The sequence below is a fragment of the Vipera ursinii genome (genome assembly GCF_947247035.1).
Source record: "Vipera ursinii genome assembly, chromosome: 1".
In the NCBI taxonomy this organism is placed as follows: Eukaryota; Metazoa; Chordata; class Lepidosauria; order Squamata; family Viperidae; genus Vipera; species Vipera ursinii.
In genome coordinates this window covers 17,050,693-17,066,469 of record NC_139512.1, presented here as the reverse complement: position 1 = coordinate 17,066,469, position 15,777 = coordinate 17,050,693, and the positions used below count along the sequence as shown (strand labels likewise).

General features: G+C 53.6%; 1 protein-coding gene across 1 annotated transcript; it reads left to right on the top strand.

Annotated features, from left to right (window-relative positions):
* Nucleotides 1-41: 41 nt before the first annotated feature.
* On the top strand, nucleotides 42-15,076 carry OCEL1 (occludin/ELL domain containing 1; the record flags this gene model as incomplete). The annotated part of the gene is made up of 9 exons (XM_083351825.1): nucleotides 42-132; nucleotides 252-419; nucleotides 6,413-6,568; nucleotides 6,941-7,035; nucleotides 7,877-8,719; nucleotides 9,636-9,820; nucleotides 11,033-11,204; nucleotides 13,500-13,550; nucleotides 14,957-15,076. 9 exons carry the CDS (start codon nucleotides 42-44, stop codon nucleotides 15,074-15,076), a joined length of 1,881 nt encoding a protein of 626 aa, XP_083207951.1.
* Between the last annotated feature and the right edge of the window lie 701 nt (nucleotides 15,077-15,777).

Below are 15,777 nucleotides of genomic sequence, written 5' to 3'. Positions count from 1 at the left end.
ACTCCCTGGGATCGAATTCACACATGAAGAGGAAACCGACAATGTCCTGCCTGAAGTGTTGGGGGCAACGGACATTCCTGAGGGTGGGGCAGCCTCCAGCTTGCCAGGTGAGGTTTAAGATTCCAAGCGCAGGTGCGTTGAGTCCACACACCATACGCACACATGGACTATCCGAGGGCCCAGCGGTGGTTCACCAGCTGGTGTTGAAGGAAGCCCCCCCTTCCCCTTCAGGAGTTCCTCCTCACATTCAGCCACCGCCTGCTGTCCTCTCCTGGAACATGGAGGGGCACCTCCTGACCCCAAGCCCCCTTCGCAGCCGTCCTGTGCCGGTTTTCCCTCGGGAATCCTGCTTTGCGTTCGGCCAAGTAATCTGGCCTCCGCCCTTCTCGTAGCGCTTGATCCCAAACACGGCATCCCAGGTGAGGCTGGATAACTGGGGAAGGCGCTGCAAACATCAAAACCACACTTGGCTTTGTTGCAACCTCATCGCCCGCTGATTCGGGTGTAGCTTTTGGCCTGCAACGGTCCCCGTAACCTGGCTGCTTTTACTGCCGCCGCATCCAAATTATCTGATCCTTTCCTTTGCAGACGTTGGCCTGTGCGCCTTTGCCTCCAAACGGGGAGATTAGGGTGGCCTCCGTGCACTGTGTCGAACCAGCTTTTTGCAGAGCAGGAGAGGTCCGTTAATTATGTTTTTCACGGTCGAATACGTGGTGGGTGGAGCCCACCTGCTCACTTGGCAGATGCTTTGAGCTGTTTCTTGGCCCTAGAAAATGGCTTGGCTGCCCATGTCTTTCTGCAGGCCGAGTGGCCTTTCCTGGCTCTTCCCTGCCCTGAGTGAATGTGGGGTGGAAGGAAGGAGACCCAGGAAGGGAAGGGTCTTCCAGACCCCCCAAGGGTCTTCTGGATTCGAAAGCCCCTCCAGGGTTGCATGGGAGGCAAAGGGGCCTGGAGGGAGCGGAGCAAAGCAAAATGGTGCATTGAAACAGGCCCTGGGGGACTCACTGCCGGAGGGAATGGCTGCAGCCTCCTGCTGGGGGCCGTCCCTGGGCGTGACTCTCTTGGCAGATGACATTTCCTTTTTTAAAAAATGATGCAATAGCCCCTAAGCTCATTTTGGACTCCCTCCCTCTGTGCCCCCCCCCCGCATGCAACCGAAATCCTGATCCAGTCCCTGTTCCTCAGCGAGAAGGCTTCCTGAGCGTCTCGCTTCCCCGCCTGCAGTTTTCTTACAGTCCCACTTCACTCCATAGAACAGAATAACGGAGTTGGAAGGGACCTTGGAGGTCATCTAGTCCAACTCCTTGCATAAGCAGGAGAGTTTATGTACCATTTCAAGCAAGTGGCTGTCCAGTCTCTCCTTGAATGCCTCCAGTGCTGGGCCTCCCTCCTTCGCATAACTGGCCAGGCTGAAAGGAGATGGGGCAGAGGGGGCCTCTATGGGTGGGGGTGGGGGGAAGCCTGGTTCTCTCCTGGTGTGTGTGAACTAAAGCCATCAATGTAAGCCATAACAGGGTTTCTTACTTGGGCATTGTCTGTGATTGTCTGTGAATGCAGCAATTAAGGCTTGATCACCTGGGTTTAGGACTGAACGTATTGTGAGAATCAGCCACAAGGCTTTGTGGAACAGTCTGATCAAAGTTAAAACTTCTTTAAAATGGGGGAGGGTCTTCCTGCTTCTGAAATGGGATGGCCAGCCAGCCCCGCCCCCCCCAGTCCTCCAGGTCCCCTTTAATTCAATCCCAGTTCAGTTCAGTGGCCCCCAACCCTGGCCAAAGCCCAGCTGCGTGGTGGGGCATTGTGGCTAATGGCTGTGAGTGTACCTCCCCTCCCCTTATTTCTAAGGGGTCTCCCAGCAAGGGACAATCAGATATAAATTCTTGGGGAAAGGAAGCTCTGCTGAAACCGGATCAAGTTGGGTGCCTTTCGAACCCCAGGCCAACGCCGCATCTATCCGATCCGAGATGCCCAGTCCAGGCAACCCACAAAAGGCAGGCAGGCAGCCACGCTATTGCCTAGGAGAGGAACCACGGAGCTTCTCAGCTTGGTTTTTTGCCCCTTTTCCCTGCAAACCTTCCCTACTCCACACCATCAGCAAGGAACCCAGTAGGGGAAAACCCCCCCACCTAAATTCAAATTGTAACCCTTTGCTGCCCTCTAGTGGTTGATCCATTACAAGCCCTAATCCCAATTGACTGGCATCTGTAAGGTCTCTCTCTGGATCTTAGCCACTTGAAGACTTGTGGACTTCAATTCCCAGAATCCCCCAGCATGGGGACTTCTGGGAATTGAAGTCCATACATCTTCCAGTTGCTAGGACTGAGAAACACTGGTCCTATCTGAGGCTTAATTTTAATCACATTAAGACAGGGGTCTTCAGACTTGGCCCTTTATGACTTGTGGACTTCAACTCCCAGACAAGCTGGCTGAGGAATTCTGGGAGTTGAAGTCCACAAGTCATAAAAGGGCCAAGTTTGAAGTCCCCTGCCTTAAATCTTCAATATTTTCGGCCCCTTCAAGTGACAGAAAACAGATAGCATTTTCTTTATTTCGCTTAGAATGTTTATTTTATGCTTTTCCATTCCAATCTCCACAGGGCGGAGGGGGGTGGGGGGGTGGACAGGAGCAACTGTGTTAGCAGGAAATGCAGAGGGGGGGTCCTTAATGGGGTGAGAGGGTGAGGAAGGGGCTGCTGTGGGAGGCTTTGCCTGCCACCTTTGGGGAGGGCTGGGCCTGCGATTGGGGATGGGGGTGGGTGGATGTCCGGCCTCTCGGGGTGGAGTGTTGTTGGGGCCTGAGAAGCCCATCACAAGCCTAGAATAACAATGTCCTTTGTGTGTGTGTGTGTGTGTGTGTGTGTGTGTGTTGCGTTCTTGTTTAAGCCGAATACGTTACAGGAACCAAGTGTCCGGTTTTGTCTGAAAAATGAGCGAGGCTTGGCAGTCAGGTCCTTTTGAGTTCCCCCCAGAAAGGCATTTTGCTGCCTGAAAGTGTCGGGTGCGTTTGTCTGGGCTGAGTCAGGGCGAGGGGACGTGGCCTTGGCCTTGCTGGGTTGGTGGGTCCTCTAAAAGGGTCTCCCTGCTCTGGCCTGGAGCCTGGCCTGCACACCACCCCCCAAAGCCAACCCTGGACCCTCGTTTCATTGCTGACTGGATTTAGAAAACCTGCATGTTCACAATCCCTCTGGGGGACCTGAAACCTAGCTGGACTATCCCAGCACACAATCTCCCTCTCACACACACTCACATCCCCCACTCCTCCCAGGAAACACAATTTTAACCCTTTTGGCTTCTTTCGCATAGAAAACTCCCCCCGCCCACCCCTGTTTGGGGATCTGCCCTGTTTGGGGGGATCTGTCCTTGTCAGTTGCCAACAGCAGAGGCTCGGCTGATGGTGAAGGGGGGGTCACTCGCCCAGCTGTCCACAGGATTGGGGCAACCATCAAATCCTTCACAGCAGCCTCCATCCAACAGCTGGATTTGAATTGGGATTTTGAGGGTCGGTTACCGGAGCAGAGGGTGAACATCAGGTATTTTTTTGGGGGGGGGTCACCCACAGGAGATGAAACGCCTGCACAGATTTGCTCCTAAAATTCCCGGGAAGAGGTATGTAGTTTGGGGGGGGTCAGCTGACTAGATTCACAGATTCCTTCCGGCTCCTTCCTAGATCACAATTTCCCAAAAAGGGAACGAACTGGTTTTTTTCCCCCTAGGGCTCCAGTTTGAACCATTAAGGCCGCCGGCCCTATTAACCTCCCCCTCCCACCTTGGGCAGGAAGCAACTCGCTCGGAGACCCCTCCCCTTTTTGTCCCATCCGTGCCGGGAAAGCCTTGGCTGATACCGTTCCTGATACCCATGGCCAAGGCTTCGCTCCTTTCCTCTCTGTCTCTTGCTTTCCGCATCGGTCTGTTTTATAAAGTCACACCGAAATATTTTTAGAGGCTTATTTCATGAGTACACAATTTTATATATATATATATATGAGTTTGATTCTGATGAATACTTTTCTATGCATTTTGATACTTTTGGGGTCCAGAAGGGCGTCGCGTAAACGGGAAGCGTGTAACCGGAAAGGCAGCCGTGTTCCGCCTGCACCCCAGTATGGAAAAGGTGGATTGGGGTGAAATCGGTTTGAAATCCTGGCCAAGCCGGCTCCTTGGGCATCCTGGCAAACCGCAAGTTTAAGGATGGCAAGGAAAGAGTTTCTCTTTGCTTCAGTGGCGCTTCCGGGGTATCTGCGCCTCCCCCCCGCCCCTTATACGCTGAGATCCCTAATTACACCAGGGGTCCTCAACCTTGTCGACTTTAAGACTTGTGGATTTAAAGCCTTAAAAGTTTCCGAGGTTCAGGGCCCCTGAATTACACCCAAAAGATCTCATTGAAATCAAATCACACCAAGATAAAGTTTGCAAATTTGTTTTTTAGCCTCGTGTGAAATGGAAACGCACTAAGCTAAGACAACCGCACACTTTGCAGCGTTCTGTAATTGGTGCACATGTAATCATACTTTTCCGCGGTGTTTTATATTTCCTGCCTGATTATAATGAGAAATTATTATGATACGAAAATGATTTGAGAGTTGATTCATGTTCAGGCAGCCCTCAATTTACAACCATTGTTTAGCAACCCCTCAAAGTTACGACGACACTGGAAGAAAAGTGATTTACGACTAGTTCTCGCACTTATGACTGTCACAGCATCCCCATAATCAAAATCTGGGCACTCAGCAATTGGTGGCATCCTAAAGCCATTTATGACTTCCCCAGCTGGCTTCCGAGGAGCGAAGTCAACGGGAGATCCTCTTAATGACCATGTAATTTGCTTAATAACCACAGTGGTTTGTTTGACAGCCGTGGCAAAAGGTCGTAAAATCAAAACTGGCTTGCTTACAGAAATTCTAGTCCCAATAACGGTCATTAAGTTGAGGACTGCCAGGAATGCTTATGAACCTGCCCTATGAATAATTTCTTGTGCATTGGTTTCCCGCGCCATCCTTGTCTTAACAGGCACTATTTACAGGAAGAGAGATCCGTACAGGAGTTATGGTTTAAGGAGTCCCTGGCGAAGCCTCCAAAACATTCAGACAGCCACCTTAAAGCCAACCGCAGTCTCTCCGGGCAATAAGCGAAACAGCCTCTCAGGAGTTAGTTGTAAAGAGCTGGGCAGGAAGCACTAAAATAGATTTGCCATTTTATTTTGCACATTGATCTATCATTTGGGAGCCGGTTCCGTTTTTAATTTTTTATGCAAGCCCTTTTAAGGCTCCAGAACAGGATATCATTTCTAAATAAACACTTTAAAGGTTTCTGTGTTGTGTTTTTTTCCTACTCGGGGCTGAGAATTTTATTTCTTTTAATGGTATACATCAAGAAGATTTTTAAGAAGAGGCCGGACAGCCATTTCTCTGAGGTGGCTTGAGAAGGGGGCTGGACTAGAAGACCTCCAAGGTCCCTTCCAGCTCTATTCTATTCTAAACGTTTTACTCACCACAGTGATTTACGCCAAAGGCATTGTGAATCTGAAGTAGTGTTAATGTTTTGTTTGTTTTTAATGGTGCCAAGTGCCGTTTCACACCTTACCAGCTGCTGGGCAGACATTCAGAAAGATTTACATACAGACTGTTTAAATTTGCATGAAAATGGCATGCAAATTAACTGCCGGCTGATCACTTCTTCCTGGAAGCCCAGCAATGAGATTGGCTGTGGGTTCAAGTTCTCAATCAATCTTGGCATTCGATAGATTAAGCACTTCCCTCAGGCGCCAGGAGGAAAGGGCACCACCAGGTGGGAAAATCCAGCTCTTGTGCCCTTTAACTCTTTCACTGCCGCTTGTGGAGTCTCAATATCTTGGCAGTTGAGCTGTGGAGGGGCTGTAGTCAGGGCTGGGGCGTGTGTGTGTGTGTGTGTGTGTGTGTGTGTGTGTGTGCAAGCACGCCTCCTTTCCCCATTTATAAATGTGGGTCTTTCAAATCAGAGCTTGTATCTTTCTGTGCAGCTTAAAGTCTGACGTGAGGTGTGTGGTTTTGTGCCCTTGCCAGCCCCTGTGAAAAGATGAAAAACGCCAGTCCTGCTGCCACTGACTTTCCCACCGACCCTTCCCATTGGGCAAGGGTCCTAATGCAAAACGTGTGTGTGTGTGTGTGTGTGTGTGTTTCTCCTGCCTGCCTTCCAGTCCAGGGATCCTAAGATCCATGCCGTGGAGACCCCTTGGGCACTGCCCCGTGGGCCTGCAGTGAAATGGGGAACTTCGGGCTCCTTCGGGGGCTCCTGCCCAGCTGCCCCTCGCCCTGCCCTGCTCCGGGCCTGGCACTTTCCTCCCGGGCAGCCTCCCAGCCGGGCTGCAGTTAATCATTAAGCTCCAGGGAGCCCGATAAGATGCCCACTAGGAGCCCGGCTCTCTCCCTGCGCCACAGCCGGCAGGGCCCCAGCGGACCGGAGCCCGTCCCGGCTGGGCGGAAGGGAGGAGGACGCAGCCGGTTTCCTGGCTGACCCTGTGAAGTGGGCTTGGCCCGGCCCGGATCCCCCACACCGCCTTCACCTCCGGAGAGGGAACTGCAGGCAAGCGGAAGGTAGGGGGGGGGCTGTCCAGGGGAGGGGAGGGTCCAAGCACGGGGTCCTCCAGCTGTGTGTCGCTGGGGGGGGGAATTGAAGATGAACATCTGGAGGTGGACTGAGAAGGAGCAGCCAGAGGTGGTCTAGCTGGGAGGGGTCTCTCTCCTCCAAGTTATTCCGCTGGGCAGTGGGGCCTGGCAGAGGGATCAAAGGTCAGATGGCGACAGAGCAGATGGGCAAAGCCAGGGGTGGGATCTTTCCCCGGGGGGGGTCCCCGGGGGAGGCACAGACCAACTACTGGAGCACACGCTGGGCAAGTTGGGGGCCCAGGAGAGGAGGATGCCCCCCCATGCCTCTCGTTTTCCAAAGCCCCCACTCTCCTTCGTCAGCCTCCCCTGAGCAAACGAACCGACTTGGGGCGGCCGGGACAATCGGCGCCCTTGTCCGGAAAGCAGCCAAGTCGGCCTTTGCCAGGAGGTGCCAGGTGTGGAGCTGGGCAAGGGCTGGGAATTGGCACAACGGGCACTGCCGGCTGCCTTCCCATCTCCGGGCCTTTGGATGGGGCCAGGCCAGCTCTGCCCCTGCCTTGCCTCCCCTGCCTGGAGGAGGCGGGCGGGGGGGGTCCCTCCTGGGGGAGTCAGATCCCCCCTTTCCAAACAACGGGTGGCCCCGATCCTAATCCCAACAGCCACCTCATTGGGTACAGCCCCGTTATTTAGCTCTGAGTCCGCCTAGGGAGAGCCAGGTTTAAAGGCAGACGCTAAAAGTTGAGGCAGGAAGTTGGGGAGAAGGCCGACAAGCACAGAAGGAAGTTTTTAGGTTTTTCTTAAAGCCGACGTCACCAAGAAGGCTGATTTCTTTCTTTCTTTTTTCTCAATTTGGTTGGGCTCAAGGAAGGATCTCCCTGCTAGGATCCGCCTTTGCATTGTTTCTTCTTCTTTTTCAAATCAGCCATTCAGCCCTGAGGACGAGACTCAAGCCAAGCTGCGAGGGACGAGGGGGGGGGCAGAGAGAGAGACCCCTCCTCACAGGAGACTTCGTGGTGGTGCCTGGATTGTGTGTGTGGGGGGGAATCAATGGCCGTTGAGAAGCCTCTCTCAGCCGGGGCGGCAAGGCAGCCTCTGGTGGGCCTGGGGGCAGACCCATGCCTTCCCTCCAGCCCTCCCCACCCAGGGGCACCGAGGACCCCCAGTTCTGGTCGCAGCTGTGCTTCCCCACCTGGTGCCCCCCAATGGCCAGCCCGGCCAGCCTTCCCCGACGGACCTCAGGAGCCAGGGGGGCCGTCTCTGAAGCCCATCCGGCGTTTCTTTCCTCCCTCCTGGAAGAACGCCTTCAGGTCGTGGTGGAGGTGGCCCCCGCAAGAACCCTCTCCCTGGGCCCACCCCCTGGGATTCCCAGCCCCCCCACCAGTTTGGGAGGGTCCTCGGAGAACCCACCCGGCTGGGGGGCACGGTTCCACCAGTAGCGAGAGGAAGGATGAGGGAGATGGTAAAGAAGCCCTCTCAGATGCCACCTCCTCTTCCACGTCCGGAAAGACCACGGCTGTCGCTAGCCACGGGGGGGCCTCCCCAGCTCCACCGGCGTATGAGGAGAAGCTGGAGGCTTATGGAGACCACAAATACGACCACCTGAAGTCCTGGCCTGGCCTCCTGCGGCTGCTGGGCGGGCTGGAGCTCCTTCTGGGCGGGACGGTCTTCGCCTGCACGGCGGCCTACATCCAGAAGGACTATCAGTGGTCCCAGTTTTATGGCAACGGCTTCCCCGGCACGGACTACGGCTCCTCCGTCCCAATGACCCCGTTTGTGCTGGTGGTGGTCAGCCTGGTGTGGCTGCTGACGGTCATCCTGCTGGCCCTGGGGGTGACCGTGCACTACAGGGCCATCCTCCTCCGCTCCCACTGGTGGCCCCTGGCCGAGTTTGCCCTCAACCTGTCCATGTTCCTGCTCTACCTGGCGGCCGCCATCGCCTACGTCAACGACCTCAACCGGGGAGGGCTCTGCTACTCTGCCTTTGCCTACGGCCCCCTCCTTATGGCTCTGTGCCGGGTCGAAGGGGGGCAGGTGGCCGCCACGACCTTCCTCTTCCTCACCCCCGTGCTCTACCTGATGGGCTCCGTCGTCTCCCTCAAGATGTGGCGGCACGAAGCAGCCCGGAGGATGTTGCTCCTGGTAAGACCCCTCTGGAAAAGGGGGGGGGTCAGTGGAGGGGGGGTGCTGGATGGGGCATAGATGGGGCGGGGGGGATCTCCACCGTCCGGGAGATTCGCAGGGGCTCCTGACTGCCCTCCTGGGTGTCGGCATCTCCAGGGAGGGAAATTGGTGGAAGAGACCTGGGTGGGTGGCAGCCCTCACACACACACACACACACACACACACACACACACACCATGTGGGAGAGATTGTGCGATGTGCATGGAGACCTGCGTACTGCCCAGGTCAGAGGGAGACCCCTGCAGACCCCTCGTATCCTGGACATCAGCTGCACACCAAAACAACTAGACACAAAGACGGCTTTTACCCCGGGCCGTCTCTCTGCCGAACAGCCAGTTCTCTCAGAGCTGCTTAATGTCTATTAATTACTAGTCCACGTAGTGTGGCTCTTGCATTATTATTATTTGTCCTTATTATCTTCTTAACTTCCCCTCTTATTGGTCTCCTCCTCCTCCTCCTCCTCCTTCTTCCTTCTCCTCCTCCTTCTCACCGAAAGCTTCTGTACTGGAGATAAATTTCTTGTGTGTCTAATCACACCAGGCCAAATAAAGTATTGCTAAGCACATTGATTTGTGCTTTAAATTGTAAGCCGCCCTGAGTCTTCGGAGAAGGGCGGGATATAAATGGGATTTTTTTTTAAAAAAGTATTTGATTCAATGCAAACAATTCCCAGTGTATTCAGTGCAACCAGGCAGCCCCCCCCCAGGTCGCCTGTTGCCCAGAAGTGGGGACTCCCCTGCTTTCCCCATGAACAAACAGGCACCTCGGCTGCGAATCTGCCCCCGGGTGCAAAGGACTGGGGCTAAGAAGGCTGCAGGGGTCGTCACCTCCTCCTGATGAGGAGGGCATCTTGAGACTTGTCTCCCCCCCCCAGCCGAAGCCGGTTGTCCTGCAAGGCGGTTCCCCTGAGCACCGGAGGATCCCTCTGGGCGAGAGGCGTCCAGCCGACCGGGTCTCCAGGCGCGTCATGTTCTCGGAGGAAGGAGGCCACGAGGTGCTTAACGGGGCCATCCCGGTGGGCCATAACCCCAAACCGCTTATCGTCCCCGATTATATTGTGTAAGTACCGGAAAAAGAGAGAGAGAGAGAGAGTTAGTTTGGGGTCTGCCCTTACGTTGGTTTATTTCAGCCACTTTTTTCACTGTTATCAGCCAAAGAGGAAAGATATTTTAAATTCTGGAGCAATGCAAGTTAATTAAGGGGGAACTGGTTTGATGCAAGTATCAAAAACTCTCTGCCCTAAAGCGGGGGCATCCAGCCTTGGCAACTTTCCCCACGCTGGCTGGGGAATTCTGGGAGTTGAGGTCTTGAAGTCACCAAGGTTGGAGACCCCTGCAGATGGTACTCATAAGCCTTTGGCCAGTGGTGTTTCAGGATGCCACGACCACCGGAGGGAATCAAGAGGTTTTCCTAAACCACGGGTCGGCAACCCACGGCTCCGGAGCCGCATGAGGCTCTTTGAGCCGTCTCCTGCGGCTCCCAGTCGCCCGGTGCACGCGCACCTCTTCAAACAGGCAGTGGTGCGCGTGCACGTCTCCACCGCCTGTTCCAAGAGGTGCGTGCGCACCTTTCCGAAGGGTGGAGGTGCGCGCGCACCTCTCCCAAGCCGCCGCCGTCCCGTTTGCACAGCTGCCGCGTTCATCCATGTTTGACGAACGCAGCAGGTCTCTGAACAGGACGGCGCACACCTCTCCAAAGGGGAGACCTGTCGCCGTGCAGGTGCCTCCCATTTTGCGCATGTGCAAAATGTTTTTTGCGCATGCATGTGAGTGGACGCACGCACGCGCACTATTTGCGGCTCCCACTTTTTTGTTTGTGTGATGGAACCGGTTCTGAGTGGCTCTTTTCCTTTTTCCAGTTGCCGACCCCTGTCCTAAACCCTCCCTGCCATCTGGGGTCTGCCTGGGAAGCCCCCAGGGCTTAATATCCTCTGGAACTGAGCGGGGGGGGGATGTTTCAAGGTGCCCTGGAAGGAAGGAGGCTGCGCGGATGCCCACCTCCGGAGTCTATGCCAGCCAGCCTGGACTCTCTGCCCAATTCCAGCCTTTTCTGCAGCTCCCCACTGCGCTGTACCTGGCTAGTTCTGCCTGCAACCAGCCCCACCCCCTGGAAACTGCAGTATCAAGGTCTCTGGGGGGGGTGTCTCAGATGCCCCCCTCCCAGCCCTGGAACTCTCAGATTCAGGTGGGGTTAACTGCAGAAATGGAATTAGTCTCCCCAAAAGCAGGGTTTGCTTTCATGTTGACCCTTTCCTTTCTCTCCTCCGGACAGGAGGTACCCGGCCGTTGGGAGTCCGGCCGAGCGTGAGAAGTACAAGGCCATCTTCAAGGACCAATATCTGGAGTACCAGGCGCTCTTCCATGAAATCCACGCCACGAGGCAGAGATTTAAAGAGCTGGAGGCCCTGATGTCCAGATTGCCAGCCCAGCTGCATAACAGAGAGGTCAGCCTTTGCATGTGTCCGCCAGACAATTAGGACCCTCCTCTAAATAATTATAGCACATTAGGAGCAATTTCCTAGTGCTTTAGGATAGGGCAAATAAAGGTCTCCCTAAAACGCAAGTCTGTATTTGCTGAGCTGCTCAAAATGTGGGCCAGTTTTGGTCTCCACGATGTAAAAATATAAGCTGAGACTCTAGAAAGAGTACAGAGAAGAGCAACAAAGATGATCAGGGGACTGGAGGCTAAAACATATAAGGAACGGTTGCTGGAATTGGGTATGTGTAGTTTAATGAAGAGAAGGGTGAGGGGTGACATGATAGCAGTGTTCCAATATCTCAGGGGCTGCCCCAAAGAAGAGGGAGTCAAGCTATTCTCCAAAGCACCTGAAAGCAGGACAAGAAGCAACGGATGGAAACTAGTCAAGGAGAGAAGCAACCTAGAACTAAGGAGAAACTTCCTGACAGTTAGAACAATTAACCAGTGGAACAACCTGCCTCCAGAAGCGGTGAATGCTCCAACACTGGAGGTTTTTAAGAGGAGACTGGACAGCCATTTGTCCGAAATGGTACAGGGTCTCCTGCTTGAGCAGGCGGTTTAAAACTTCCACGGTCCCTCCCAACTCTGTTATTCGGGAAAGCAGGGCTCTCCAACCATGGCCACTTTAAGACTTGTGGACTTCAAGTGGCCAAGGTTGGGGACCTCTGTGCTAGCGATCTCACTGAAGGGTGAGATAGGAGCCTTAGTCCAGTGGAGTAAAGAACATCAAACTTTATTTAAGTTATAAAAAAAGGAGAGGGTCAGTAAATCATAAAATCTAAAGGAGATAACATGTTTTCAAAAGAGCTTTTCCAAATACGGACCAGGACCAGCTTCTAACATGCAGAATTCAGCACCCTCCATGCCTACCGCAGCCATTCGCACCTGAAAAGCAGCCAATCTCCTCACCTGCTCTGGTTATGCCAGTGAATTATCCAGGCCAAAGGTGTCCAAAGGTGTTCTGTCCCGGCCTACGTGAGCCCTTGTTATCCTCGCAAGGAGAAACCCCTCTTCCAAGAAGCAGGCAGGAACCGCAAGAAAAAAACAACCCCTTTTGTTCTCACAGACCTGAGTCAATGTGCCAAGGCAAACAAACTCAGTCCACAGAAACGCAGATCCTCAACACGAATGTTTGCCTTTGGCAACCGGCTCCTCCCACACCTCCCCTTTTCTAATGCAGCCCAGGCCTGGCTTCCTAATCCCTTCTCCTTTGCCTTTGGAGCCGCCCCATTGCCTTCCTCTGTCCTACTCGCTTCTCTTGCCGGCGCTTTCGTGCATCCGGGATTTGTCCCAGCTGTGCTTCATCACGGTCCAACTCAGGCACAGCCGTGTCTCAGCCTGAGTGCGAGTAGAGGGGCCAGGCTCCTCATCCGACTGTAAGTCTTGGAGCTCCTCCGAGGCTTCCTCTGACTCTGATGTCACTCCAGGCCCCTCCTCCTCCTCCTCTAATTCCTCAGACTCAGCTGCTGGATTCACGGGCCGGGGAGGAATCACAGCAAAAGGTTGAATCACGGCAACTGGACCAAACTTGGTGAATCTGAGACGTTTGGTTGCTCATCCAAGCCACTTCATTAGTCGGGGCAAAATTAGTTAGGCAGCGAGTCAGAGAGAAATGTATCAATTCCAAGCCAACTTCAGGGGTTTTCCCCCCAAATGGTTTTTGTGGGTCAAAAATGGCTTTGAACTTGAGGCACTCTTCCAGATGGGTGGGGTGGCCCAAATAAAATTACAAAAAAAAGGGATGAAATCCAGAAAGCAACAGCTGAGAGGAAGATGGATTCCTGGCCATGCCCTGAGGGAGGGGGGTCCTCTGTGGGGCAGGGGCTGAGCACCTGCAGGGAGGTGTAGTTGTGATTTGTGATTGCACTCAACACATTCACTCCCCCCCCCCAGCAGGAAATTCAGCTCTTTTCTTCACAGGGTTGCTGGACAGTTGCAAAGCTGCCTCCCCCCCCCAGGTCCCTCAGCCCCCTTTGCGTCCCACTGAGCCTGCGAGGCCCTGGGTGCCTCTGGGCAGCGGCTGTGGGCCAGGCTCGGAGGGCAGAGCTGGACCCACAGACACCCGCCCCCCCCCGGTTCTTCCCCTGGGCGGTTCTGCTAAGGGGCTGCCCCATTTGGGTTTGCATCATTGCTGACCCGAAGGGCCTGGGTGAGGCCGCCTGGGCCTGGATGGGTCCCTGGCTCCCTTCCTGAATCTGCAATTGTGGGGAAGGGTCTCTGGGCTTCTCTGAAGGAGCTGAACCTCTCTTCTCCTCTGCAGGAGCAAAGCCGCCTCTCGGCTGTCTGGCGGGCGTACAGAGGCAAGAAGAAGGTAAGGGGGGCCCCTGTTTTCCCAGTTACTCAAAGGCTGGGGTTTCATGGGGAGGGGGTCTCCCATGGAGGGTGTGGGAGCTGCCTTATCTCCTCCTGCAGGAGCAAAGGGCAGCCCTTCTTCCTCCTTGGCAGGTTTGGGCAATGTCCAGTGCTGTTGCTCCTGGCCTATTTGGGTCTGGGGGCTGCAGACCCTGAACGTGTGAAAACACAAGGCTGTTTTTTGCATCTGGGACAAGGGTACAAGTAGCTCTCAACTTGCAATGGTTCAGAATAGAATAGAATAGAATAGAATAGAATAGAATAGAATAGAATAGAATAGAATAGAATAGAATAGAATAGAATATAGAATAGAATAGAATAGAATAGAATAGAATAGAATAGAATAGAATAGAATAGAATAGAATAGAATGGAATGGAATGGAATGGAATGGAATGGAATGGAATGGAATGGAATGGAATGGAATGGAATGGAATGGAACAGAATAGAATAGAATAGAAGGAATGAAGAATAAATAATAGAATAGAATAGAATAGAATAGAATAGAATAGAATAGAATAGAATAGAATAGAATAGAATAGAATATAGAATGGAATAGAATTAGAATAGAATAGAATAGAAATAGAATAGAATAGAATAGAATAGAATAGAATAGAACAGAATAGAATAGAATAGAACAGAATAGAATTAGAATAGAACAGAACAGAACAGAACTAGAATAGAATAGAACAGAACAGAACAGAACAGAATTAGAATAGAATTAGAATAGAATAGAATAGAATAGAATAGAATAGAATAGAATAGAATAGAATAGAACAGGAAGGGACCTTGGAGGTCTTCTAGTCCAGCCCACTGGTCAGGCAGGAGAATGGTCCTACACCATCTCAGACAAGTAACTGTCCAGTCTCTTCTTTAGTGACCATTCAAAGTTACAACAGCACTGAAAAAATGACTTGCGACCAATTTTTGCACTTATGACCGTTGCTGCACCCCCACGGTCACATGATTTACATTCGGACCCTTGACAGCTGACTCGTATTTATGACGGTCGCGGTGTCCACGGGTCATGTGACCCCATTTTGCGACCTTCTGCTAAGCAAAGTCAATGGGGAAGCAAAATTCACTTAACAGCCGTGTTAGTGACTGAACAACTGCAGTGGTCCACTTAACAACTGAGGCAAGAAAGGTCGTAAAATGGCTGTAAAATGACACTTAATGGCTGTCTCATTTAGCAACAGAAATTTTTGGTTATAAGGCCAGGATTGCCTGTAATGGAAAAGAGTTAGAAATAGGCAGGCGAAATGCTTCCGAGGCCACCGGCAGCCCCAGCCTCAAGGCCAATCCTCCTTCCTCTCCCCCCCCGCTCCCCCCCGCTCCCCCCCCGCTCCCCCCCGCTCCCCCCCCAGGACCCGTCCTTCCTGGAGAAGCAGGAGCGCTGTGACTATCTCAGGAAGAAGCTCTCCCATCTGAAGGCTCAGATCCAGACCTTTGACTCTGATTGGAGCGAGCCCTCCGTGATTCTTTGACTGGGGGGGGGGCCCGAAGCCCAGCCCTGGCCGTGGAGGAGGGGATTCGGACGCCGGAGGGCAGACCCAGCTGCCCTTTGGGAAAGCCCCTCAGGCTGGCAAAGTGGACAGGGAAAGAGGAAGGGGACGAAGACCGGCTGTCAGGGCGAAGGGTGACCACGGGACTGACCGTTGGGAAGGCTGAAGGACCAGCTTCGACCCTCCTGGAGGAATCTCTCGGTGGGGGGTGATGCCACCCTGATGGCGTGGGATGGGCCTGGCTGCCCCCACCCCGGGCAGCTGGGGGTGCCCTGTCCGTCCTGAGGCTCCTTTCCCAGGTTGGCCCCGGGCAGTTCATGCCAGCTGTTTTGTCCCCTTCGCCCACCGCAATCTGTGCCCCCAACAGAAAAAGGGGGGGAGGGCAGAAGGGGGCCCTTCCCCAGGGCCTCGGTGCGCAGAACCGGCAACGTTTCCACTTTGGGCAGCGCCTCGGAGCTCTTTTTGGGAACGAAGAGTGGAGAGAAGAGAGCCAGGTGACTTTCTGCACGATTCGGTCTTCGCTCGAGGACAAACAGCCCCTGCAATGGCAGCCCAGCTGTGGGGGTGAAACCCAGAAGAAAGGTTTGGTTGGTGGGGCAGGGCTAGAGACTCTAGGCAGTGGGGCAGTTTTGGGACCCTCTCAGGTCCCCAAAATTATAGACCTCTTTTTTAAATAAAATGTG